Here is a 25,812-nt window from a genome sequence, read left to right as displayed (position 1 = left end):
TGAAAGCATTCAGTCTTTTACTATTAAGTGTGATGGTAGCTATAGGTTTCTTGTAAATGCTCTTTATCAGATTGAGGAGTTTCCCTTCATTTCCAAGAGTGCTGAGAGTTTTTATCATCAATGCGTGTTGAATTTTGTCACATGCTTTATTCTACTGTGATGAGTATGTATTTTTTCCTTTATTCTGTTGATGTGTTAATATGAATTGCATTGATTTATTTTGAAATGTTTAAGCTTGGTTGTAATATATATTCTCCTTTTTATATATTGCTGAATTCACTTTGCTAATATTTTGTTTAGGATTTTTTGCATCTGTGTTCATGAGGGATATTGGGTCTATCTACAGCTTTCTTTACTTATAGTATCTTTGTTAGTTTTGGTATGAGGTAGTGCTGCCTCATAAAATGAGCTTGGGAGGCATTCCCTATTTCATTTTCTGAAGGAGTTGGTATTATTTCTTCCTGAAGTATTTCACAGAGTTCACCAGTTACATGGGCCTAGAATTTTTTTATGGAAAAGTTTTAAATTATGAATCCAATTTCTTCAGTAGATATAATGTTATTTATTTCTTTTAAAATACGTTTTGATAATGTGTCTTTTGAGGTATTTGTACATTTTATCTGAATTGTTAACTTATTGACATGAAGTTGTTCCCTGTACCCCCTTATTATCCTTTCAGTGTTTGTAGGATCTTTTAGTGATGTCTCTTTTTTAAAACCTGATATTTGTCATTGATGTCTTCTATTTTTTCTTGATCTATTTGACTAGAGGTTTATTAATTTTATTGATATTTATCTTTCCAAAGCAGCAGCTTTTTGCTCACTGATTTTCTGCGTTTTCTGTTTTATAGTTCATAGATTTTTTCTCTTTTTATTATTTTCTTCATTCTGTCTACTTTGAGTTTAATTTTCTTTTTCTAGATTCTTAAGGTGAAAACTTAGATAATTTATTTTAGACTCTTCTTTTTCCTGACATAAACATTTGAAGCTACAGCTTCCCTCTAAACACTGATTAGGCTGTATTCTACACATTTTGATATGCAATGTTTTTTTCTTTTCATTCTGTTCAGGATATTTTATAATCTTTCTTTGTTTTCTTCTTTGACCTATGGTTTATTTAGACGTATGTTGTTTAATTTCCAGATACTTGAGAATTTTCCATATATTCTTTTGTTATGGATTTCTAATTTGATTCTATTGTGGTCAGAGAACAAACTGTCATTTAAGTTTGTTGAGATTTGTTTTATGACCCAATATTTGGTTTGTCTTGGTGAATGTTCCATGTGCACTTGAAAAGAATATCTATTTTGCTATTACCGGGTAGAGTTTTATGTAAATGTCAGTTGGACAAGTTGGTAGATAATGTTCTTTAAGTCTTCTGTGTCCTTTTCTGATTCGTAGTTTTTTTCTATCCTCTGTTATTTTACTGTTTATTAGTTCTATCAGTTACTGAGATAAGTGTTGACATCTTCAACTATAATTGGGAATCTTTGTTTCTCTTTTCCGTTCCATCAGTTTTTGCTTCATGAATTTTAAAGCTGCTTTGAGTACATACACATTTATTTATTTTTATTTATTTATTTTTTATTTTTTTTCCTTTTTTGGTCTTTTTTCGTGACTGGCAATGGATCGCAACCCTCAGTGTCGCGCCCATACCGGACCGAGACCAGCAACGGGATCGCAACCCCCGGTGTTGCCCCCGCACCTCGCTCAGCCAGTGAGCGGCCGGTCTGCATGTGGGATCCGAACCCTCGGCGGGAGCGCTGGTGCACTCTCAAGCGGCGCACTGTAGCAGTGCGCCACCGGGCCGGCCCGAGTACATACACATTTAATATGGTTATGTCTTAGTGAATCAACCTCTTTCGTATTATGAAATGTCTTTCTTTATCCCTGGTCATATTTCTTGAGCTGATGTCTACTTTGTCTTATGTTAATATAGCCACTACATTCCTTATGCTTTGTGTTTTTGCATGGCTTATGGTTAGTGTTTTTGCATGGCATATCTTTTTCCATTCTTTTTAAACTATGTATTTTTCATATTTAAAGTGGGTTTCTTATAGACGGCATGTAGTTTTTTTTAAATCCACTCTAACAACCTGTCTTTCAGTTGGGATTTACAAGGCCATTTGGATTTAACATAATTATCAATACGGTTGGGTGTAAATATATCATTTTGTATTTTCTCTCTTTTCCGTCTCTGTTCTTTCTTATTCCTTTTTTTACTTTCCTTGCCCTTTTGTATATTAATAAAATATTTAAAAAATATTTTATCTTTGCAGTCAGCTTATTACTAATACCTCTTTGTTTTATTTATTTAGAGGTTTGCTCTCGGGTTAACATTATGCACCTTTAGTCTATCTACCTTCAAATACTATTATAGCATCTCTTACAATAATGTACCTCCATTTTCCTATCATCATTGAGAAATTTAAAAAATGCGAAAAAAAAGTCTGTTATGGTTACGTATGTATTTACCACACAGCTCTGGTACTTTTTATTTCTTTGTTTTGATCCAGATTTTCATCTAGTATCATTTTCCTTTAGCCTGAAGAACTTCCTTTATTATTTCTACTGGTAAATATCTCCTGGCAATTTTCTTAGCTTTCGAAGAATAATTTTACCAGTTTTTCCAGGTTTACATTTTTTCTTTTAGCTCTTTAAAACTGTTGTGTAATTGTCTCCTAGCTTGTATTGTTTCTGATGAGAAATCTGAGTTCATTCTTATCTTTGTTTCTTTGAATGTAATGTCTTTTTTTCCTCAGACTGCTTTTAAGATGATCTCTTTATCACTGATTTTTAGTGATTTGATTTTGATATGCCTTGGTGTAGGATTTAGGGGTTTATCCTCCTTGGGCTTCATTGAACTTCTTGTAGCTGCAGGTTTATCATTTTCACCAAATTTGGAAGATTTTTGGCTATTATTTCTTCAAATATTTAAAAAAAAAAAATCCTTCCTCCTCTTCTAGAACTCCAGTTAACATATTCAGTCTTTTTCTCTCTGTGCTTCATTTTGGATACTTTTCATTGCTGTATCTTCAAATTCAGTGATTTTTTCTTCTGTACTATTTAATCTGCTGTTAATCTCATCTGGTGTAATTTTCATTTCAGAGATTGTTTCGGGAGCGCTGCCGCGCTTCCCAAGCGGCGCACTATCCAGTGCGCCACCGGGCCGGCCCTATTTCTTCAAATATTAAAAAAAAAAAATCCTTCCTCCTCTTCTAGAACTCCAGTTAACATATTCAGTCTTTTTCTCTCTGTGCTTCATTTTGGATACTTTTCATTGCCGTATCTTCAAATTCAGTGATTTTTTCTTCTGTACTATTTAATCTGCTGTTAATCTCATCTGGTGTAATTTTCATTTCAGAGATTGTTTTTTATCTGTAGATGTTTTAACAGGATCATTTGTTATATCTTCAATAGCAGTTTTAATGTATTTTTCTGCTAATTATGCCATCTTTATCATTTCCAGGTCTGGTTCTTTTCTTCTGGTTATGGGTCACATTTGCTTCTTGGTGTGTTTAGTTTTGACTGAATGGTGGACATTGGCGTGTTTAGTTTTGACTGAATGGTGTTGAGGGTTTTTTTTTTTTGGCAGCTGGCCAGCGTGGGTATCTGAACCCTTGACCTTGTTGTTTCAAGGCCATGGTCTAACCAACAAAGCTAACTGGCCAGCTTGAATGGTGTTTAGTTTTGACTGAATGAGTTTTGACTGAATGGCGGACATTGTGAATGCATATTGTTGAGTACCTGGTGTTGGTTGCCTTTCTTTAGAGATTATTGGGTATTCTTTTGGCAGGCAGTTGAGTTACTCAGTTTGAGTCCTTTGAAGCCTCATTTTAAGTTTTTCTAGAGTGGTTCTGGGGTAGCATATACTTCAGGTATAGTTTGGCTCTACTACTGAAGTGTGGCCCTCTGATGTCTCCACTGAATAACCCAGGGGATCATCAAATACTCTCCACTTTGGCTGGTCAGAGTTTGGACATCATCTTGCAATGTGTAAACTTTGGTAGTTGTTCTGCTTACAAATCCCCAATTTTTTGCCTAGTCTGTGGAAGTTCACTCTATTCATGCCTGGCCTTCACAAAGTCTCTAAGTGCCCCCATGCAAATTTTTGAAGCCCTTTTTTTCTGCTCAGCTCACTTCTTTCTTGAAATTTACCTCCAAGGTCCAGCCACCTCAGCCTCTCCAATCTCTAATATGTCTTCCAATTTAGTGAGGCTGCTGGGTTCTAAAATAAAGTGTTTTCTTCTCAGCACCCACAATCCCAAAATTGCTGGGTATCACCTTGTTTTTTTTCCCCCTCTTTCCTTGGAGATCAGTCTGTCTTTTTCTATTGTCTAAAGTCTGAATACAATTTATTTCATATATTTTGCCCAGTTTTCTAGCTTTTATAGCAAGACAGCAAGAGGTTAAGTCTAATCCTTGTTATTCCATCATACACAGAAGAAGGTCCTACTTAGTTTATAACCCACATATAGCCAACAGAGAACTAGTATCCAGCATGTGTAAGGGCTACCATTAAAGAAGTAAAAGATAGAAATCTAGTAAAACAAGAGTGGACAGATTGCTTAATTATGTACTTTATAAGAGAAATCTAAATGTCCTATAAATATGAAAAAATATACAACTTTATTAGTAATTAGGGAAAAAATACAAATTAGAACCTCTGTGGAGTATGTTTACACACTGATCAGATTGGTAAAAATTACAGCATTTGATGATACCAAGTGTTGCTGAGGATTAAAGCAACAAATTTCTTATAACCTGCTGGGGGAAATTTAATTGTTGCAACCATTTTGAAGAAGAGTTAAGCATATCTTAAAAGCCAAGAATTCTACTTTTAGAAATATGTTCTTGAGCATTGGTTGCATATGTGTACCCAGAGACATGTATGGTAAACTGGGAACAATCCAAATATCCAGCCACAGTAAAACAGATAAATTAATTGTGGTATGTTAATGTATTAGAACATTATATACTAATGAAAATGGACCAATTGTAGCTTTTTACCCCAACATGGATGAAGCTTATAAATCTGATGTTAAGCAAAACAAATGATAAAGAATACATATGATTCTATTTGTATAAAGATAAAAATGTAAAACTGAATTGTACTTTTTATGGTTGCATATATAAGGGATAAAACTATAAAGAAAAACTAAAAGAGGTTATTGCTAAAGTTGGGAAATTGATCCTTTAGTGTGCGTATATGGTAGAGCATAGCACATGCTGGGGGCTGTCTTCTAGAGTGCTGGCAGTGTTCTATTTCTTGACCTAGGTGATGGTTTCAGGGAGTTTATTTTATATTGTTAACTGTACAAAAGAAGAAATCCATATATGTACATATGTTTCATATACTTCTCTGTATATGATATGTTGTAATATTTTAGGACTTTCAAAATACGAGTCTAGTTTTTTATATGGCTCTGAGGTCAGTTTCAAAAAGGAAATTCTAAAAACATTTCAAGGTATCGTCATTGGAATAACTAATAACTCCCAAGAAGACTGTTTTGAAGATATATTTGTTTTTAAAAAATCAGCTCTTTAAGTCATAGATGGGAACGTGTTAGTTTGCTTAATAAGTACAGTCATGTGTTGCTTAACAACGGGGATACATTTTGAGTAATGTGTTCTGGGCCGGCCCCGTGGCTCACTCGGGAGAGTGTGGCGCTGGGAGCGCTGAGGCTGCGGGTTCGGATCCTATATGGGGATGGCCGGTATTAAAAAATCAGCTCTTTAAGTCATAGATGGGAACGTGTTAGTTTGCTTAATAAGTACAGTCGTGTGTTGCTTAACAACGGGGATACATTTTGAGTAATGTGTTCTGGGCCGGCCCCGTGGCTCACTCGGGAGAGTGTGGCGCTGGGAGCGCCGAGGCTGCGGGTTCAGATCCTATATGGGGATGGCCGGTGTGCTCACTGGCTGAGTGCAGTGCGGACCACACCGTGCCGAGGGTTGTGATCCCCTGGCTGGTCAAAAAGAAAAAAAGAAATGCGTTCTTAGGTGACTTAGTTGTTGTGCAAACATCATACTTGCACATGTAGATGGTATAGCCTAGCGGTTCGCTTTCATTCCTAGAGGCTGCCCACAGTTTCCTGACATATGGCCTTTTTACAGGCCCTCTCATAATGTGGCAGCTTACTTTTTCAAGGCCAGCATAAGAATCTCTTGCTCCAGTCTGCTAAGACAGATCTTATATAACACAACGTAATCATGGGAGTGATTGTCCATATTCCATGGGCTAGAAGCAAGTAACAGGTTCTGCCCATACTCAAGGGGAAGGGATTTATACAACAGCTTGATTGATTGGGGTGGGGTGCAGGTAGGTATCCTTAGGATGTATCCACCACAACCCCCAAAGCAGGGATCTGGCGACCTTCTACTGTGTCAATAGCCATGATCCTCTACCCACTACATGTATATTTGTGCCTTTTCAGATAATCTTTGTTTCATGACAATATATGTAATTTGGATTTTTGTAATATTAAGCATCTTTTCTAGTGAATAGAATTAAGATAAGAAAATCTTCCCTAGGATACACCTCTGAGACTCAAAAAAAATTCTAATTTGTTAATATAGATATTGTTGATAGTAGCAAATGCTTCATTATGTAATTGAATGTGACATTAATTCTCTTATATGCTTTGTCAAATTACTCTCACTCTTCAGTGCAGGAATCACAGCCATGGCCCCCACCCTCCAGGATTTGGTCGACATGGCATCTGCGTACATGAAAACAAAGAACTTGCCAGGACGAGAGAAGTTCTTCCTCTTATAGAGGACTCTAGTAACTGTGACATTGTAAAAGCTACTCAGTAAGTCTTCCAAATGCTTCATTTTGTCCTTACGTTCTGTTTAATTAATGATAATATATGTGCAGTTGATGGTAGTCCATATGTTTACCTTCCTTGCTTTGTTATGGTAGTTCATTAACACCAGCACTAAGTAAGTTTGTCATACCAGCATCAGAGCACTTAGTACAGTGCACCTTAGCTGTTTATGTACCAGGCTTTCCCATGAGATTGTGAGCAGCTTCTTAGCAAAAGCATGTCTTCTTCATCTTAGGCCTGTGCCCAATAAATGTTTGTTGAATGAATGAATGATTTAAAATGGCATGAAAATTAGACTCTGAATTTGAAATACAAATCTGAGTTTTTTAAAATGTATTACAACCAAATATGTAGATGGGATGAAAATATCAGCTCACACACTTATGGATACATTTAACATTTATTTATGGAGCGCTTTTCATGTGCTTGTGTTGAGTACACTGGAAGAAGGGCAGTAAAGTAGAAATGTTCTCTCACTACTTCAAACATATGGGTTGTTTTGCTTGCACTGAAAATGGAAATACATTTTGAAAATTTTCCCTTAAGATCTCCATATGTGAGGTATTTGCTTTAAGTCAATTATTTCCAACATTTTCACCCTCATGGATCTCGCTGCTTATTAACATACACACCCCACTATATTTTGAAATATTTTATCTATCAGACTACATTAAGTAGTAATCCTTTTTTGTAGTAATGAAATATTAATTTGCCCATCAGATTGCCCATCAGATATAACTCATGCCCTTCTAATTAGCATGAAAGGAACTAATGTTACCACACTAACTTGATATAATTTCTGTCAAAGCAAAGATGTTTGGTGATTAATTAGCCTGTTTGGCCTTAACATAGACTAATGTATTATTTATGTTAGTTCAAAAATATATTGGCAGTTATTTGAATATTCTAATTTCTAGTTTGTATGCAGTCTAGAGGCCTTGGGAACCACTACTTTAGGCAAATTTTATTTGGTATTGTTTATATTGTTATATTGTGTGGGATACGTATGTGTTTGTGTACTGTTCAAATCCTAATTAGTGTGTACTGTTACTATGTTTCTCAAATAAAGGGAGTGTTTCTTTTCTAATAAAATGTTAAAGATGGAAAGTATAAATATATGGTGTCATTATCAAAAATTTACTTTTATTAATATTTTCTCTTAACATTTTCAAATAGGTGTTTCTGTCTTTTAAAAATGCCCAAAAGACACACACACACACACACACACACACACATATTTTGGTAAAAGCAGAAATTATTCTAATTTAGCAGTATGGGAAACAGACAGTTCTGCCATTTGGTTTGATTTTTGACTTTTGAGGGGCTATTGAAACTTTCAGCTCCTTTAAATAGAAGTTTCAAAGGAAATGCTAAATGGTTTGTTGGGACTTAGTAGTTTTTATGGAAAAGAAATATTGCTAATGAATGATTTAAAAAATCATTATGGCATTAAAAAGAGGTATTTCTCACTCTCACAGTCGATCAGTTACATATCTCTCAAGTCCATTCTTCCTTTTCCATTAGTATTGCCTTTCTCTTACTTTAGGTTCTCATTGCCTCTCCCTGTATTTGTTGTACTAGCCTCTAAACTGGTCTCTTAGTTTCTGTCCTTAAACTGCTTACTGCCACTAACGTGGTCTTTCTAAAAACTCAAAGTCTAAGTGCTTTTCTCTTTAAAACTTTTTATTGGTTTCTCTTTGAACCGTAAAGTCTAAACTTTTTGCGTAACATAGAAGGCCTGTGTGGTCTTAGCCTACCTCTTCCAGGCTCATCTCTTGCCATTCCCTCTCTTATGCTTTATGCTTCTGCCATGTTGAATTGTGTATATTTCTCTCAATTTCCATGCAGTTTCACATCTCTAATTTTTGTACATGCTGTTTTCTCTGCCTGAAATGCCCTTTCTTCATTCCTCAGAAATGATTTTAATGGTATCAATAAAATATAGCTTATATGTCATGTTTCATCACCTTCAGAAAGGGCTAATCATTTCTTCCTCTGCTATACCTGTATCATGTCCATATTTTGTTGTTGAATTTGTCCCATTCTAGATTTTCATTTAGTTTTCCTTCCTAATTGTGAGGTTATTGCATGGGTTTAGTTTGATTCAGGGATAGAATATTAGTCAGGAATTAGCACTATGCATTCTGATCACACAGTAGAGGATCAAGTGAACCTTATTGAAGGAGGGCCAATGTAAGTGTTAAAGTTTATTTAAGATGATGAAGTTCAACTCCAAATGGATTAATCTGATCAGTAAGTAAACCAGGTTTACTTTTGTTGTTTGGCTTTACACTATGTCCTCTGTGCATGTCTTTGTTAATTATTGTATTTCTTTGTGTCTGAAAGACAATTGGGATGAAGAAAAGACATGGAAAAGGAAGAAACTTTGATATTTGAAATGATTGTAACGGTATCGATTTTACTTTTTTTTCCTTATTTGAGATACGGGATTTTTGAACGATGTAAAGAGTTGATAGAAGCAGGATATGATGTCAGGCAACCAGACAAAGAAAATGTGTCGCTGCTTCATTGGGCTGCTATTAACAACAGGCTGGATCTTGTAAAGTAAGATGGGATATATGTGTGTTAATTGTGTATTTATAATTCTAGACCTCTCTTTCATTTGTGTTTTCTTCAAGTCCAAGTCTGAGTATTGAACCATCTATAATCCTCTACTGTAAACGAACACCTAAAACTTTCTGCCACGCACTCATTTATTTAGTGTTGAAGAGGACCTTAGAAATTATCCATTCCAGGATTCTCCTTGGTCCAAAAAGGAAAATTAGAGATAATGCCACAGGGGCCCATCATAAAGATAAAGTTTATGAAGTGAAAGTGAACATTTTTTTGAAAAGGAAAAGCACAACAAACTTTCTTAGGATAGAACAGAAAGTTTGATCAAGTTTAGAAGAAACATTGAAATATTTTATACTGTAATGCCAGGAAGAATAGATAGGTAGGGAATTTCACCTTTTTTAAAAACTAAATATGGAATACAGTTTTAAGTAGGCATGTATTGGATTGTATAAAATATTTCCCCTTCATAAAGCAGGCCTACCCATTGTTTTTTTGTTTGTTTGTTTTATACCTTAGCATGTAAAATGTACGTGCATATGTGAATGTGTATGTATTTTGTATTGTAGGATCATTTATTTAAAATCATTGAAGTTTAAGGAAATGAAAATTTACTAAAGTTTCAGATATTCTAATACTTATTATACTCACAGGTAAATTCGTTTTCTATGGAAATAAACTGGTATATGATGTATGAAGCACAACTTCGAAGTAATGAGACTAATTCCTATAAACCACAAAAGAAAATCAGTCTCACTGACACATAGGTTCACCTTATACAGCGAATCACATCTGTTCCCCCCAAATAGCAAAATAGTCAAAATGTCTTAACTTTTCTGAAAGGATTTTTAAATTAATTTTTTACTGCTTACTTTTAGAATTCATTCCTACGTGGTAATTCTAATTGTGAACTGTTAAAACTAATATAATTTTACCTTTCTCCTTCCAAGTTAAGTAGAATATCTATCTGATCCTAAACCTTTTTCATTTTACTGCTTACTTTTAGAATTCATTCCTACGTGGTAATTCTAATTGTGAACTGTTAAAACTGATATAATTTTACCTTTCTCCTTCCAAGTTAAGTAGAATATCTATCTGATCCTAAACCTTTTTCAAATAAACTATTTCAAGAGTGCTGTGGTAGTCATAGTATGCAGAGAGTAGTTATTATGTGTTTGGTATATAAGTTATAATGGAATGCTAATTACAGCAAGAGTAATTACCTATATGCTAAGAATGTTTCACCAGGGATTTGTCTGATATTGCTGTGTAAATCAGACTTATGTAGATCTGGGTATTTTAGTGAGGGTTATTATTATAATTTCTGATTTCCAGCACATTTATTACTAAAGAAAAATTAGTGTTTTTTTCTCAATGTGAATTTTAAGTTTCAAATCTTATTTTCATTTCTTTCTGCTTTTAACAGGTTTTATATTTCAAAAGGTGCTGTTGTAGATCAGTTGGGTGGAGATTTAAATTCAACTCCTCTTCACTGGGCTATCCGGTAAGATTTCTTTAAACACTGAAATTAAATGGCCACACGTGGCTAGTGGCCACCATATTGGAAATCACAGTTACAGACAATTTGAAGGGCTTTCTTTTCTTTTTTTCTTCTTCATTTAAAAAGAAATTACAGTTTTAGAGAGTTTCCAGAAAGGATGTTTTTGGTGTTTTATTTAGGGCTTCATTATGATTACCAAACTCAAATGTGTGAATTATACTTTCTTTTTTATGATTAGAATAAATATTTTTTATATTTGGTCACATGAATAAAAGCAGTAGTTCAGTGAACTATAAACTCAGTCAGTTCAGTCTTATGACAGATGCCTATTTGGAAACTTATAGTTGTAATTTTATTTCAAAGAGGTGGTTTCACTCTTGAGGTAAATGTAAAAGTATATCTTTTAGGGTCAAATGGATCAACTCTTTTGAAAGTTGGTGCAGGAGTAATAAATTTTGAGTAGGTCAACTTATTAGAACATTTATGTTTTTTGGTCACTGTCCTCTTTTCTCTGATGTGTATTGGTCATCTGCAGCTGAAATTAACAAATCTTGATACTGAACATCTGCTTTTGTTTTAACACCACTGTCTGTGGTTGGTGGGGTTGACATGAACCAGAAACTAACGTGAATAATTGTTTGTGTAAGGCAAGGAGTTGAATCTTTTCTCCATAGGCAAGAGTTTTGAAGAGTCTAGGGGTAATGTATCCTTTTTAAGCTATTGAGGTACAGTGTTTTACATGGAAAACAAGCCGTATTCAAGTATAAGAATGTATAGTTCTTAATATTATGTAGAATATTATTATATTATAATCAAATTATTTTTTGTTTTGAAAATAGCAGCAGTGACGTCTAAGTGGTCTTAAAATTTTCTTTGCTAGCATTAGTCATATAAAATTATTCTTTACACATGGTTGCAACATAGGTTAAAGGTAGTTTGGGAGGTTATCAAGCTTATCACTTGCCCTTAAGAAGGACTGTCTATATGTAGTTCTAAGTAAAAGATGTTTGGACAATCTCCAGCGCTTCAAAAATTTTGCTGTTAGGAAGTGGACTTTTTATCTAACCAAAATCCCTCCAGTCTTTGGGATATCAGTTTCTTCCTGAATTTTTTCCTTTTCTGCATACTACAGAATACAGCATAATTTTTTTGTCTTCTCTTTCCAGACAAGGGCATTTACCTATGGTCATATTATTACTCCAGCATGGTGCAGACCCCAGTCTCATTGATGGGGAGGGATTCAGCAGCATCCACCTGGCAGTATTATTTCAACACATGCCTATTATAGCATATCTCATCTCAAAGGGGCAGGTATGTTTTGAAATGTGTCTTATATTCCAGATATTATAATCTGAAGAGATTGCGAAGATTGGTAGTAATAGTCTGTCCTCATTTTTAAAGTGGAAATTAATGGATATCCAGATGTTCAAATATTATCCTCAGTAAGTCTAGCTATTGAATAATGCTTTTCCAGCTTCATTGGAGGGAAAAGGACAGATCATTTAGCTCAGTAACATATAATAGATGTTTCTGAAACTTGTAAGCCTATAATAGTTTTTCATATGAGCCCAGTAATTTGCAGTTTTTTTCAAAAACATGACTTCAAAGGCTGTATTTTCCTTCTGGTTGAATGTAGAAATGGTATTCAGATCACTAAATTAACCCATCATTTGCTTTCATCACTTGAGCCTAAATGGGCGGCCAATTCGAATGTTTGCTTTTTATTGTTCTCTAAAGTAATTCCATGAAAAATGACTGGCCTTAAGTGGCACAGGTTAAATTATAGGTTATTGATAGTGGGAGTTTCACTGTCTGCTGTACTTGGCCTGGAATATAATTTCTGGTAGCAAAGTAGTTTATGTATTAGCTGTTTTGCCTCTGAGAGGCGTGGAAACGTCTTTGCTCAAATGCTGTTGTAATGATTGTGCTCCATTTAAATAAGCACTTTCAGACTTAGCCAATTGAAGTAGAATAATTATAACCTCCTGGGTTTTATTTTGGAAAGACGTATGAGAAGGAGTTCTCTCTGCTTTTTGGGCTCCTTCCCAAATTCTCTTCCTCTAAGACCTGTAAGAATCTTCAGTAATTGAAACTCTTTTTCTTTGGCTTGGTTGGAACCATTATGGTATACCTCAAACCTGGAACCTGTTTTATTACAAGGAACATATTCTCATAGAGATATGATTTCCTTTTTCTCTCTATTCCAGAAAACAGAAAAGAGTTTTTTGTGTCCTACTATTTGAAACTTAATGTGATGTGTCCAAAAAATACAAGTTACCTCAAAGATAGGGAGTTTACTGTTATTGGAAGTGTTTAAGTAAAGACTGGATGACTCTGTGTAAGAAATGATAACATGAATTAATGTGTAAATTAAGGTCAAAACTAGGTGACTTCCAAGGTCTCTAACATTTTTTGTATTTGATGGTTGTTACCAACATTTTACTCTATCCGTTAGCTATCCTTCATTCATATCATACAATGCATTTCATCATATATTCAGATTTCCTCTTAAAATGTATTTTGTAGGGGCCTGCCCCGTGGCACGCTCGGGAGAGTGTGGCGCTGGGAGTGCAGCGATGCTCCCGCCGCGGGTTCGGATCCTATATAGGAATGGCCAGTGTACTCACTGGCTGAGTGCGGTGTGGGCGACACCACACCAACGGTTGCGATCCCCTTACCGGTCACGAAAAAGATAAAAAAAAAAATGTATTTTGTAGAAACCCATGAATTTTTACCCTGTAGAAGTGAAGCAGAACATTCTTTTATTCAAATGATGTTTGAACCCTTCTTTAGGCACAATGGTAGTGCTGAGTGTATTAAAGAGATATTTCTTTTTTTTTTTTTTTTTTTCCTTTTTTTTGTCTTTTTTTTTCGTGTCCGGCAATGGATCGCAACCCTCAGTGTCGCGTCCGTACCGGACTGGGACTGGCAACGGGATCGCAACCCTCGGTGCTGCGCCCGCACCTCGCTCAGCCAGTGAGCGGGAACTGGTCTGTATGTGGGATCCGAACCCTTGGCGGGAGCGACGCCACACTCCCAAGTGGCGCACTATAGCAGTGCGCCACCGGGCCAGCCCAAAGAGATATTTCTATTAAGAGAAGAAAGAGAATTTTGATTGGGTTTATAGTTATGCTAATTGATTCTTTTTTTTGTAATAGAGTGTGAATATGACAGATGTAAATGGGCAGACACCTCTGATGTTATCAGCTCACAAAGTAATTGGGTAAGTGAGTTTAATTGAATTGCCTCAATCTGATTTTTGGTTCCTAGAATTTCTTTTCTGTGTATATTATTATAAGTGTCTCAGATTATGTGACATGGTAGTACATTCTGAAGAAAAGATTTTCCACCCTGTAACTGTGATCTGAACTTTTAAGGTAGTTGTGGTTAAGAAAGCACCATTGAAATACGTTTTTTCTTTTCTGGTAGCTTAGTTAAAAAGTTTGAAAGCTACTAATAAAAAAATTTTCTTAGAGAACAGGTGGAGGTTCCTTAGCATATACTTATTAACATGACATATATTTCTTCTTTTGCATTTTAATAAAATGGCTACAAGTTTAAATGTTCTTATAATTTAAAATCTAGGTAATAAATGTGCTTTCTGGACAACAATGAATTTGTGATTCTCTGACATTGTTGACTGTCATGAAATATTAATTGAAAAGAATCTATGTGTTCACATTAGGCACTTACATATTTAAGTTTTTCTGTGTATTTTTATAAACACATGTGATTTATGACCAACTTCTGATATTCATCTATGCAAATGCATGCTACAGTTTTCTCTATCATTTGTTTCTAATGTACTGAACATGAGAAGTCATTTCTGATTCTGCTTTTCCTTAGGACTTCTAGGAACCAAGTTAATTCTAACGGCATTTCCTTTTTGTTCGTGGAATGGTGGGGCTGGGATAGAATTTTGTTAAAAAGCATTTTCTCTTCTTTGCTGATAACTCTGAAGTCTCTAAAGATCTCGCTAGAATAATTAAAGTAGAATATTGGGGGGTTTTTTTAGCTTATAATCATGTATTCAATCAATAAATATTTCTTGAGTTCCTATGTTATAGGTGCTGAGGATTCAGTAGTGAAAGAAAGTCTTGATTCTCATGGACATTATATTGTAGTAAGGAGAGAACAACAATATACTGAGTATATACAAATGCAAGCTGGTGATAATAAGAGCTATGAATTACAATAAAGCAGATGGCAGGAAACTTTAGAAATGGGTTGGGGGCTGCTCTTTTATATGGAGTGATGGGGGCAGGCTTCTGATAAGGCCACATTTGATTAATTTGTTTCCACAGTCAACTTTGGGGACTTATTCAGATTCGGTCCAATATGATACACCCTTTAAGGTAATGAATGCCCTCTCAGAATCTTAAAGTAGAATATTGTCTTATTAAAAGAATCTCTTGAGTAGTTGTTAAGAAAGGGAACATGGTGATGGTGTATTAGTCGGTTTTCTGTTGCTCATGACAGATACCTGAAATGAAATTTATTTCTTACAGTTTTGGAGGCTGGGAAGGCCAAGGTTCAGGGAACACATTTGGTGAGGGCCTTCTTGGTGGGGATTCTTTGCAGAATCCTGTGGTGATGCGGGGTATCACATAATGAGGGCTGGGCAAGAGGGCTTTTTTACGTGTTCTCTTGCTCTCGTTATAAAGCCACCAGTCCACATCCACAACAACCCATTAAACCATTAACACATTACTCCATGAATGGATTAATCCATTCGTGAGCACATAGTTCTCACAATCCAATCACCTCTTAAAGGCCCTGCCTTTCAAATACCATATTGGGGATTAAATTCCAACATGAGCTTGGGGGGAACATTCAAACCATAGCAGATGATAAAGTAGAAATATGTTATTGCATTCTGTATTTTAGTCCCTTTCTAAAGTACACAAATATTTTAGGACATTATACCTGCTTTATTTAATAATTGATTGTAGGGAAAGTGTGAAGTTCATGGGGGGAACATTCAAACCATAGCAGATGATAAAGTAGAAATATGTTATTGCATTCTGTATTCTAGTCCCTTTCTAAAGTACACAAATATTTTAGGACATTATACCTGCTTTATTTAATAATTGATTGTAGGGAAAGTGTGAAGTTAGCTCTTGGTTTATTTCCTCAAATATAACATTATACATTTAGTCTTTAATTGGATAAATAACATAGCATTTAATATTGGCCAAAGTTAAATCCACAATTTTAAAAAATATTAACCTATAGAACAACATGAAAATAAAAATTGAAAAACAAAAGCAGTCATTCCACTTATTGATTTTAAAATTATATTATCTGTATAGCAAGAAGTCATTTAATAGATGTCTTTTTTTTTTTTTTAAAAAAAAGCTCTTAGTATCTAGACTAGAACTCTGCACAAAGAAATTCTTCATTTGTTCAGAATACTTACAGATGGTCAATTGATGTATTACCTTAAAAGATTTATTACTTGCATTTACTCCTCAAATCTTCATCTGTGTTAATGCCCCTTTGTATTTTGCTGTTTTGACGCAGGTCAGAACCAACTGGATTTCTTTTAAAGTTTAATCCTTCTCTCAGTGTGGTTGATAAAATACACCAAAACACTCCACTTCACTGGGCAGTTGCAGCAGGAAATGTTAATGCAGTTGATAAACTTTTGGAAGCTGGTTCTAGCCTGGATATCCAAAATGTTAAGGTATGACCAGGTATTTATCTTCCTTAGTTTATTATATCTTCAGTTAGAAGACTGATAAATTAACATAGAGATAAGCTATATATTTGTTTTCAGTTGCCACAAGATAGACATAAATAATAATAGCTGGCTACCCTTAGAGTAAATGTATTGAGTCTATGATTCTGATGAGTTTTAAAAAAATGTTTAGTACCCCTAATATATCATAAATATAATTGAAGTTTTTCTTTCTTTTTTTAAAGGGAGAAACACCTCTTGATATGGCTCTACAAAACAAGAATCAGCTGATTATTCATATGCTAAAAACAGAAGCCAAAATGAGAGCCAACCAGAAGTTCAGACTTTGGAGGTGGCTGCAGAAATGCGAGGTATTTTCATATGGAGCCTATTCTATGGGATATAAGAACATTTTTGTTCATTAGTTTTTGGTTTTTAGACCATGAGGGGAGCCAGAGAGTTTGCTTTGTGCTGTATTTTATCTACTGATCGTATCTTTCCCATGCATCCCACAACCCAGAGTTGGAAATTTAGCACTTTCATTGGCTATTTAATGTTGGTCCTCAGCTAGATGGTTCTAAAACTACACGTTACTTTGTGAATACTATGGTGTACTTACACGTATATTTAATAAATGAATTGAAATGCAAGTGGTTTAGATTCTTAGAGAAGCAAAAAGAAAGACACCTTGTTGCAAGCAATTTTTTTTTTTGTTGACTGGCTGGTATGGGGATCCAAACCTGTGACCTTGGTGTTATAAGGCTGCGCTCTAACCATTGACCTAACCAGCCAGCTTGGAGGGAGTTTCATAGAAGCTTCTTTTAAAGAGCTTTTTTCTTATTAAATTTTTCTTTAAATGAAAATAATAACATTCAAAATGTTTTGTAAGACATATAAGGAGTGAAACTTTAAAAATGACACTGTTGCAGACTTCAGGCATATAATGTCATTTCATAAAATAAAACATCTGGAGTTTTGAAAGATGAAATCCAAATTATATTTATATTTTTCTTAGTAATTCTGAGTGGTATTCTTCTAAACTTTTTGTGAACCAAATAATAGAAAGTTCAGCTTGTAAATGGTTAAAATCTAAGTCATAGTAGTGAACATAAGTAAAATTGTTGAAATGGGATATTGGGTTCATTCCACTATTTCTAATGTTTTCAAATATGATATCATCATCTAATCTAATAGTAATTAGTAATTATACTTTTAGAGTGATTCTAAATGAACAGACACCAGATTTCTATGTAGAAGATCATTATGAATGCTACATCTATTTTATAATTAGGTATGTGGAGGAGGAGAGAAAGAAGTAATAGTTACTCCTCAGGCTCTTGCCAACTCCTCCACTTCTTCCTCACCTCATAGTGTGCCCTTGGATTTCGTCCTTGAACATCTTTTCTATCTATTCATTCCCTGAATGCCATCTACATGTTGATAACTCCCAGATTTATCTCTGCAGTCCAGACCTTTCCAGACTTGTATATACAGTTACCCATGAGATTCATCCAGTTCAATAGGCATCTCCAACATAACATATCAAAAACTGAACTCCTGATCTTCTCCCCACTCCACCACTAACTAAGCCTTTCTTGTATCAGTAGGTGAGAACTCCAGCTTTCGAGTCATCTTTGCCTTTTCTCTGTCATACCACATACAGGCTGAACATCCCAAACCTGAAAATTCAAAATTTGAAATGCTCCAAAATCCAGACTTTTTGAGCACCGACATGATGCTTAAAGGAAATACGCATTGAGCATTTCAGATTTCGGATTTTCAGAGTAGGGATGCTCAACCGGTGTGTATTGTGCAAATATTCCAAAATCTAAAAACATGTGAAATCCAAAACACTTCTGGTCTCAAACATTTCAGATAAGGGATACTAAACCTGTATCCAGTTTATTAGAAAGACATGCCAGCTAGTTCTGCCTTTAGTTTATATGCAGAATCTTACCCCTTCTCACCCATCCATCACTGCCAGGTTGGTTCAGCAAATGAATCTTTTAAAATGTGAGTCAGGGGCCGGCCCGGTGGCGCACTGTGCTAGTGCGCCGCTTGGGAAGTGCGGTGGCGCTCCCGCCGAGGGTTCGGATCCCACATACAGACCGGTTCCCGCTCACTGGCTGAGTGAGGCGCGGGGGCAACACCGAGGGTTGCGATCCCGTTGCCGGTCCCCGGTCCGGTACGGGGGCAACACTGAGGGTTGCGATCCGTTGCCGGACATGGAAAAAGACAAAAAAAAAAAAAAATAAAATGTGAGTCAGATATGTCTCCCATAGTAAAAACAAAGTCTTGGGCCGGCCTGGTGGTGCACTGGAGAGTGCGCCGCTTGGGAGCGTGGCGGCGCTCCCGCTGAGGGTTCGGATCCCATGTGGAGACCGGTTCCCGCTCACTGGCTGAGCGCTGTGCGGGTGCAACACCGAGGGTTGCGATCCCGTTGCCGGTCCCCGGTACGGGCATGACACCGAGGGTTGCGATCCCGTTACCGGTCAGTAAAAAAAGACAAAAAGGAAAAACAAACAAACAAACAAAAAAACACAAAGTCTTTACAGTGGCCTGTTGTGCTCTGTTTGATTCAGCTTTCTATATACTATAAAATACACTTAATACATTTATTCATTTATCTTCTCCAGCTAGAATTTAAGTTCCATGAGAGAAAGACTAGAGCATTGTCTTGCATATAGTTTGCCCTCAAATATTTGTTGAATGAATAGAGAATGGTTTATCTATCATTGTTATATATAGAATTTGGAATTTTGAGATACATTTTTATGTCCTGAGATTATGTTTGTAGATTCTAAATTTACTTTTTAAAAAAAATCTAAACTTGCTCATTTTGTTTCATCAAGCACATTGGGATGGGAAGCATTTTAAAGATTTGATGTTGTTTGAAGTTATCCACCCCCAAATATGGCTTAGGAAAGTAAAAATAGAGGAAGATAGGGCAAAATATGTTTTCCCCCTTTGCTGTTGCAAAAGCCCTGCTTGATTTCAAGGTCTCGTATCTCTTAGTTTAGGGATTGCATTGCACAGGTGTGGAGCCTGGCTTCAGTGCAGACAGTCAGATTGTTGGTTCATAGATGTTTCATTCTTTCAACTTTACAAAAATAAGCCTGAATCATTAGTATCCTGAGGACATATTTCAGTCCTTCACCTCCATGTGACATGTGACACTGAGAACTGCTCCCTTCTTGACATTCTCTTCCCTGGCTTCTCTGAAACTTTTCTTTCTCCAGGTTGTCATCCTGCCTTTCTGGTCGGTCTTTCTTGGTTATCTTTGGAGACTTAGCTTATTTCCTAACCTTAAATGTTTGTGTTGGCCAAGATTCTGCCCCTCCTACCTGTGCACAGTCTTTGGGATGTTGTTCACTCATAGATTTACCACCTATATGCTGATAAATCTCAAGTCTTCCAGAATGATAGACCTGCTTTTTTGATGACCTCATAGATAACTACTAGATGTCCATAGGCATGTAAAATTCCACATGTCCCAAACTAAGCTCATCTTTTCTGTAGACTTATTTCTTCTAACCAGTTCTCAGATTGGAGCTCTTATACTTCCCTCTTTGAATTTATCATCTAGTGGTCAGGTTGGAGCTCTTATTCTCCCCTCGTTGAGGCTTCTATGCACTCAGCCCTCCTGTCTGTGGGTTCATCCAACCTCAGATGGAAAATATTTGGAAAAAAAACTTGCGTCTGTACTGAACAGACTTTTTTTTTTCTTGTCATTATTCCCTAAACAATATGGTCTAACAACTGTTTCAGCACTTACATTGTATTAGGTATTATAAGTAATCTAGAGATGATTTAAAGTGTACAGGAGGATGTGCATAGGTTATATGTAAATACTATGACATTTTATATCAGGGACTTGAGCATGCATGGATTTTGGTATCCATGGGAGGTCCAGGAACCAATCCCCCGTAGATATTGAGGATGACTGTATTGATTTTCTTGTGGCCTCTTTAGCTTTCTACATGCTTTCTGATATAGAATGCTATTTGAAAAAAATTATTTTTAAAAATTTCAGCTTTCATTAGTATTTTTTTGAAAGACCACTATTTCTTGGAGGGAAGAAAACAAAACAAAATATGTTTAAGCAATATTCATAAAACGTAGGGCTTTTTGAAAGATTGTTTCCAAGATGTGTAACTTTTCAAACTTCAAATTTATCCATCAGCAATTTTGAAGAAAAACTCTGTTAGTTCTGCTGTTGTATTAATTGTTGTTACATACTTAGGGAGTAGTTCTTGTATTGAACTAATTGTTATTACACTTAAGAGGTAAAATTCATAAAGTTGTAAAATTCTGAATCTCTTAATAGCTCTTCCTGCTGCTGATGCTTTCTGTGATTACCCTGTGGGCTGTTGGATACATATTGGACTTCAATTCAGATTCTTGGCTTTTAAAAGGATGTCTTCTAGTAACATTGTTTTTTCTGACATCTTTGTTTCCAAGGTGTGTATATTAGTCTTTGTAAGGCTGTTTACTGCATTTCCAATCTAATTGCTTGTTTCTATTGTTGATTAGCTTGAATCACAGATTTTTATTGAGCTATAAATATTACTTACCAAACTCAACAATATCCTCAGGGTTGGTGGGAGGAAAAGGCTTTGGTACCATATGATTTGGCTGAAAGCAAATTGTTTAAGCCAGTAATTTGATTGAATTGACACTTGGTGGAAAGTAAATATCCTGGGTCATTTTTTGAATTGTTAATTTTAGTGAATAATGGGAAAATTTTTGTAACCATTTTGCATTTTGAGGCATTTTTGCTCATTTTTCAGAATATTTTTTTCTTTTTTCCTTTTCTAAATCTAAATTTATTTTAAGCTAATTATTTTGGCTCTCAATTACTTTTAGTTAAAACAACCTAATTAAATCGTGGGAGGTTATAAAATAGTAAATATGGTATGTTTCTATTTTTAGGAAAATACTTATATATCGTTATATATAGTTAATGGTTAAGAGTCAGACTGCCTGGATTCAAGTAAAGCTTTACCACTTGAACAACCTTGAACTGACCTTGAATAAGTTGCTTTACTTCTCTGTGCTTCAATTTCTTCATCTATAAAATGAGAGTAATTATTGTGATAATGCCCACCTCATGGAAAGTACATATAAACTAAAATTAATATGAATTATGCGAATACCTTATTTCACTAATAACTTATGTTTATCCTTATTCTTTTAGGCTCTTGGTCGGATATAAGAACCTTGTATATTTACCAGCCATCTTTCTGCTAAGTTCCATTTTTTGGATATTTATGACTTGGTTCGTCTTATTCTTTCCTGATATCCTTTAAACCCTAAATTTAGATGCATATCTCATTTTGCCTATACAAAATAGTAATGTCATTGTTAGGAGTTTAGATATTAGAGTAGATCCAGGGAATGCAACTTACGTTTGTATTCATTTAATGATTCTGGTTGATGGTATTTAATGTTGAAAATCTACTCGATTCTGGAAGTAATCTCAGAGTGTGCTTTAAAAACAGTAGATGTCTAGTGTTTATTTCCCATAGGAGGGGAAGAGTAAAATGAATTATTGTTTAACCTGAACCCGTAATAATTTATTGGATTACCTTGAAATTTCTTCAAGGTCAGATGGTTCTTTTAACTTGGTTAGCAGTTATAGTCGATTAATTAATCTTCTGGGTACCAAGATGGCCTATATGGGAGGGACACTGGGGAAAATGTGGCTTCCTTGGTAATGGTAAGTGGTGGTGGTATTATCTAAGGCAATGATTCTCAATCCACAATAAAAATAAATTTACTTTGCCACCAAAAATGTATGTAAAGCAAAAGGTTCAGAAAACAGTACTTCTAATGTGTACATTACTCTATTTTGTTATTTTATCCTGTTTCCTTTTTTAAAAAAATTCCAGTTGTAGCCCACTTAATTATTTTATGATCTATTTTATGAATGGCAGCCTGTTATTTAGCCACCAAAAATGTATGTAAAGCAAAAGGTTCAGAAAACAGTACTTCTAATGTGTACATTACCCTATTTTGTTATTTTATCCTGTTTCCTTTTTTAAAAAAATTCCAGTTGTAGCCCACTTAATTATTTTATGATCTATTTTATGAATGGCAGCCTGTGATTTAAAAAAAAAAAAATCTCATCGAAAGAATAGGTTTATCACTTGAGGATCAGGGCCCCGACCCAAGTCCAGCTCTGGGGTATGCTGTCCTCTTAGGGTTAGCCAAGTCCAGCCACCTAGAAGTTTGGAGGGGGACCCCTTCTTGGGTTATAGCCATTTGTAACTCCAGTAAGGTGAGAGGCATTTTCAGTTTTCCCATCTCTTCCCAGATTCCCTTTTTCCCTTCTGAGGACTCTCGGAAGTCATTATAGCCTTGCTTTGCTTATAGTGTAGGGGAAGAAGGAATGTGGTGGACAGAAATGTACCTTTTAGCATATTCCTTTAAATTCTATGTTATTTCTTTTTCTGGTGTTGGCATTTTTGAAAAGAAGGAACAGAATGTTAATGGAAGAGATGAATAAACTCACTTCAAGAATTTTTTTTCACAAGAATAACTAAAGCGAGATAGGCATATGAGTTCTCAGAATGCATACATCTACATCCATTATAGCATGTTTTTGCTTTAATGATGCTTTTTATCACTGAGCATTATCTCTAATATTTTTTAGATTCCTTTAATCTGAATGAATGGCACAGCATACCATGGAGGTCTTTTTTCATTGGCTTTTTTCAAAAGATTTTATTACCTCTAACCTTTGTCTCATAATTACTAACTTGGTGGCAGCTTTCTAAGCACTAGCCTTATTCCTACCACTTAATGAAGACTCTAGGTTCATACACGCTAGTGTAGTTGACATGATACTGAGAAGGGATGTCTAATATTTTTGTTGACCAACTCATGTGGCAGTGGAGTAAAACAGCTTTGGTTAATTTTATTCTTAGGTATTTTATTTTTTTCATGACTACTGTAAATGGGCTAGCTTTCTTGATTTCTTTTTCTGCTGGTTCATTGTTGGAGTATAGAAATGCTACTGATTTTTTATATGTTGATTTTGTATCCTGCAACTTTGCTGAAATCATTTATCAACTCTAAGAGTTTTTTGCTAGAGTCTTCAGGCTCTTCTGTGTATAGGATCATATCATCTGCAAATGGGACAGTTTGACTTCATCTTTTCCAGTCTGGTTGCCCTTTATTTCCTTCTCTTCCCTGATTGCTCTGGCTAGTACTTTCAATACCATGTTGAATAGGAGTGGCAACAATGGGCATCCTTGTCTTGTTCCTGTTCTTAAGGGAAAAGCTTTCAACTTTTCCCCATTCAGGATGATATTGGCAGTGGGTTTGTCATATATGGCTTTAACTGTGTTGAGATACTTTCCTTCTATACCCAATTTTTAGAGAGTCTTTATCATGAACAAATGTTGAATTTCGTCAAATGCTTTTTCAGCATCTATAGAGATGATTGTATGTGAAAAATCTCTATGACAATAACTACAAACCACTGTTGAGAGAAGTTAAAGAGGACACAAGAAGATGGAAAGATATTCCATGCTCTTGGATTGGAAGAATTAACATTGTGAAAATGTCCATACTACACAAAGTGATCTACAGATTCAATGCAATCCCCATCAGAATTCCAATGATGTTTTTTCTCTGAAATGGAAAAAACAATTCTAACATTCATGTGGAATAACAAAAGACCGCGGGTAGCCAGAGCAATCCTGAGGAAAAAAAATAAAGCCAGAGGCATAACACTACCTGACTTTATGCTACAAAGCTATAGTAACCAGAACAGCATGGTACTGGCATAAAAACAGACACATGAACCAATGGAACAGAATAGAGAATCCAGAAATCAACACATACACCTACAACCATCTGATCTTCGACAAGGGCACCAAGACTACACTCTGAGGAAGAGACCGCCTCTTCAGTAAATGGTGCTGGGAAAATTGGACATTCATATGTAGGAGAATGAAACTAGACCTGTACCTCTCACCATATACCAAAATCAACTCAAAATGGATTAAAGAATTAAATATACATCCTGAAACAATAAAACTCCTTGAAGAAAACATAAGGGAAACACTCCAGGAAGGAAGATTGGGTACAGACTTTATGAATATGACCCCAAAAGCACAGGAAACCAAAGGAAAAATAGGCAAATGGGATTATATCAACCTAAAAAGCTTCTGCACAACAAAAACAACAGAGAAAGACAACAGAATGGGATAAAATATTTGCAAAATATACATCTGACAAAGGATTAATATCCAGAATATGCAAGGAACTCAAACAACTTTACAGCAAAGAAACAAGTAACCCAATTAACAAATGAGCAAAGGAGCTGAATAGGCATTTCTCAAAGGAAGATATATGAATGGCCAACAGACACATGAAAAAATGCTCAACATCACTCAGCATTTGGGAAATGTAAATCAAAACCACTTTGAGATACCATCTCACTCCAGTTAGGATGGCTAATATCCAAAAGACTGAAAATGATAAGTGCTGGTGAGGATGCAGAGAAAAAGGAACCCTCCTACACTGTTGGTGGGATTGCAAAATGGTGCAGCCTCTATGCAGAATGGTATGGAGGTTCCTCAAACAATTACACATAGATCTACCATATGACCCAGCTGTTCCACTGCTGGGAATATACCCAGAGGAATGGAAATCATCATGTCGAAGGGTTATCTTACTCCCATGTTTATTGCAGCACTATTTACAATAGCCAAGAGTTGGAACCATCCCAAATGTCCATCAGATGAATGGATATGGAAAATGTGGTATATCTACACAATGGAATACTACTCTGCCATAAAAAAGAATGAAATACTACCATGTGCAGCAACATGGATGGACTTAGAGAAAATTATATTAAGTGAAGTAAGCCAGGCACAGAAAGAGAAATACCACATGTTCTCACTTATTTGTGGGGGCTAATAAAAATCAATAAATAATTAAATATACAGACAAATGGGGAGGGAAAAAAGGAAGACACAACAATCACAACAATTCCTTGAACTTGTTAAGACAAGTGAACAAACATGATGTTGATGGGGGGTGGGGGAACAGGGAGCAGGGGAAAAGGAGAATTGGTAAAGGGACACAAAAATCAACTACAATGTATATTGATAAATTTAAATGAAAAAAAACCAACAAACAGCTTTTAAAATTGTATTTTTTTTTTTTTTTTGTCTTTTGTCTTTTTCCGTGTCCGGCAACGGATTGCAACCCTCA

At 35.4% G+C, this 25,812-nt stretch overlaps 1 protein-coding gene across 1 annotated transcript in view; it reads left to right on the top strand.

Annotated features, from left to right (window-relative positions):
* The first annotated feature begins 6,673 nt into the window (after positions 1 to 6,673).
* ZDHHC13 (zinc finger, DHHC-type containing 13) overlaps positions 6,674 to 25,812 on the top strand; it is a 37,046-nt gene continuing 17,907 nt past the window's right edge. The window contains exons 1-9 of the mRNA XM_008580456.1: positions 6,674 to 6,814; positions 9,272 to 9,394; positions 10,830 to 10,907; positions 12,071 to 12,215; positions 14,063 to 14,127; positions 16,428 to 16,590; positions 16,830 to 16,955; positions 20,912 to 21,045; positions 21,782 to 21,882. Of these exons, the coding sequence (XP_008578678.1) occupies positions 12,087 to 12,215; positions 14,063 to 14,127; positions 16,428 to 16,590; positions 16,830 to 16,955; positions 20,912 to 21,045; positions 21,782 to 21,882 (718 nt within the window). The 5' untranslated portion in view covers positions 6,674 to 6,814; positions 9,272 to 9,394; positions 10,830 to 10,907; positions 12,071 to 12,086. The remainder of the gene's footprint in view (positions 6,815 to 9,271; positions 9,395 to 10,829; positions 10,908 to 12,070; positions 12,216 to 14,062; positions 14,128 to 16,427; positions 16,591 to 16,829; positions 16,956 to 20,911; positions 21,046 to 21,781; positions 21,883 to 25,812) is intronic.

This window comes from Galeopterus variegatus, unplaced genomic scaffold (genome assembly GCF_000696425.1).
Source record: "Galeopterus variegatus unplaced genomic scaffold, G_variegatus-3.0.2 Scaffold2102, whole genome shotgun sequence".
NCBI lineage: Eukaryota > Metazoa > Chordata > Mammalia > Dermoptera > Cynocephalidae > Galeopterus > Galeopterus variegatus.
The sequence above is the reverse complement of the archived record's forward strand: the minus strand, read 5'-3'. Positions and strand labels throughout refer to the sequence as shown.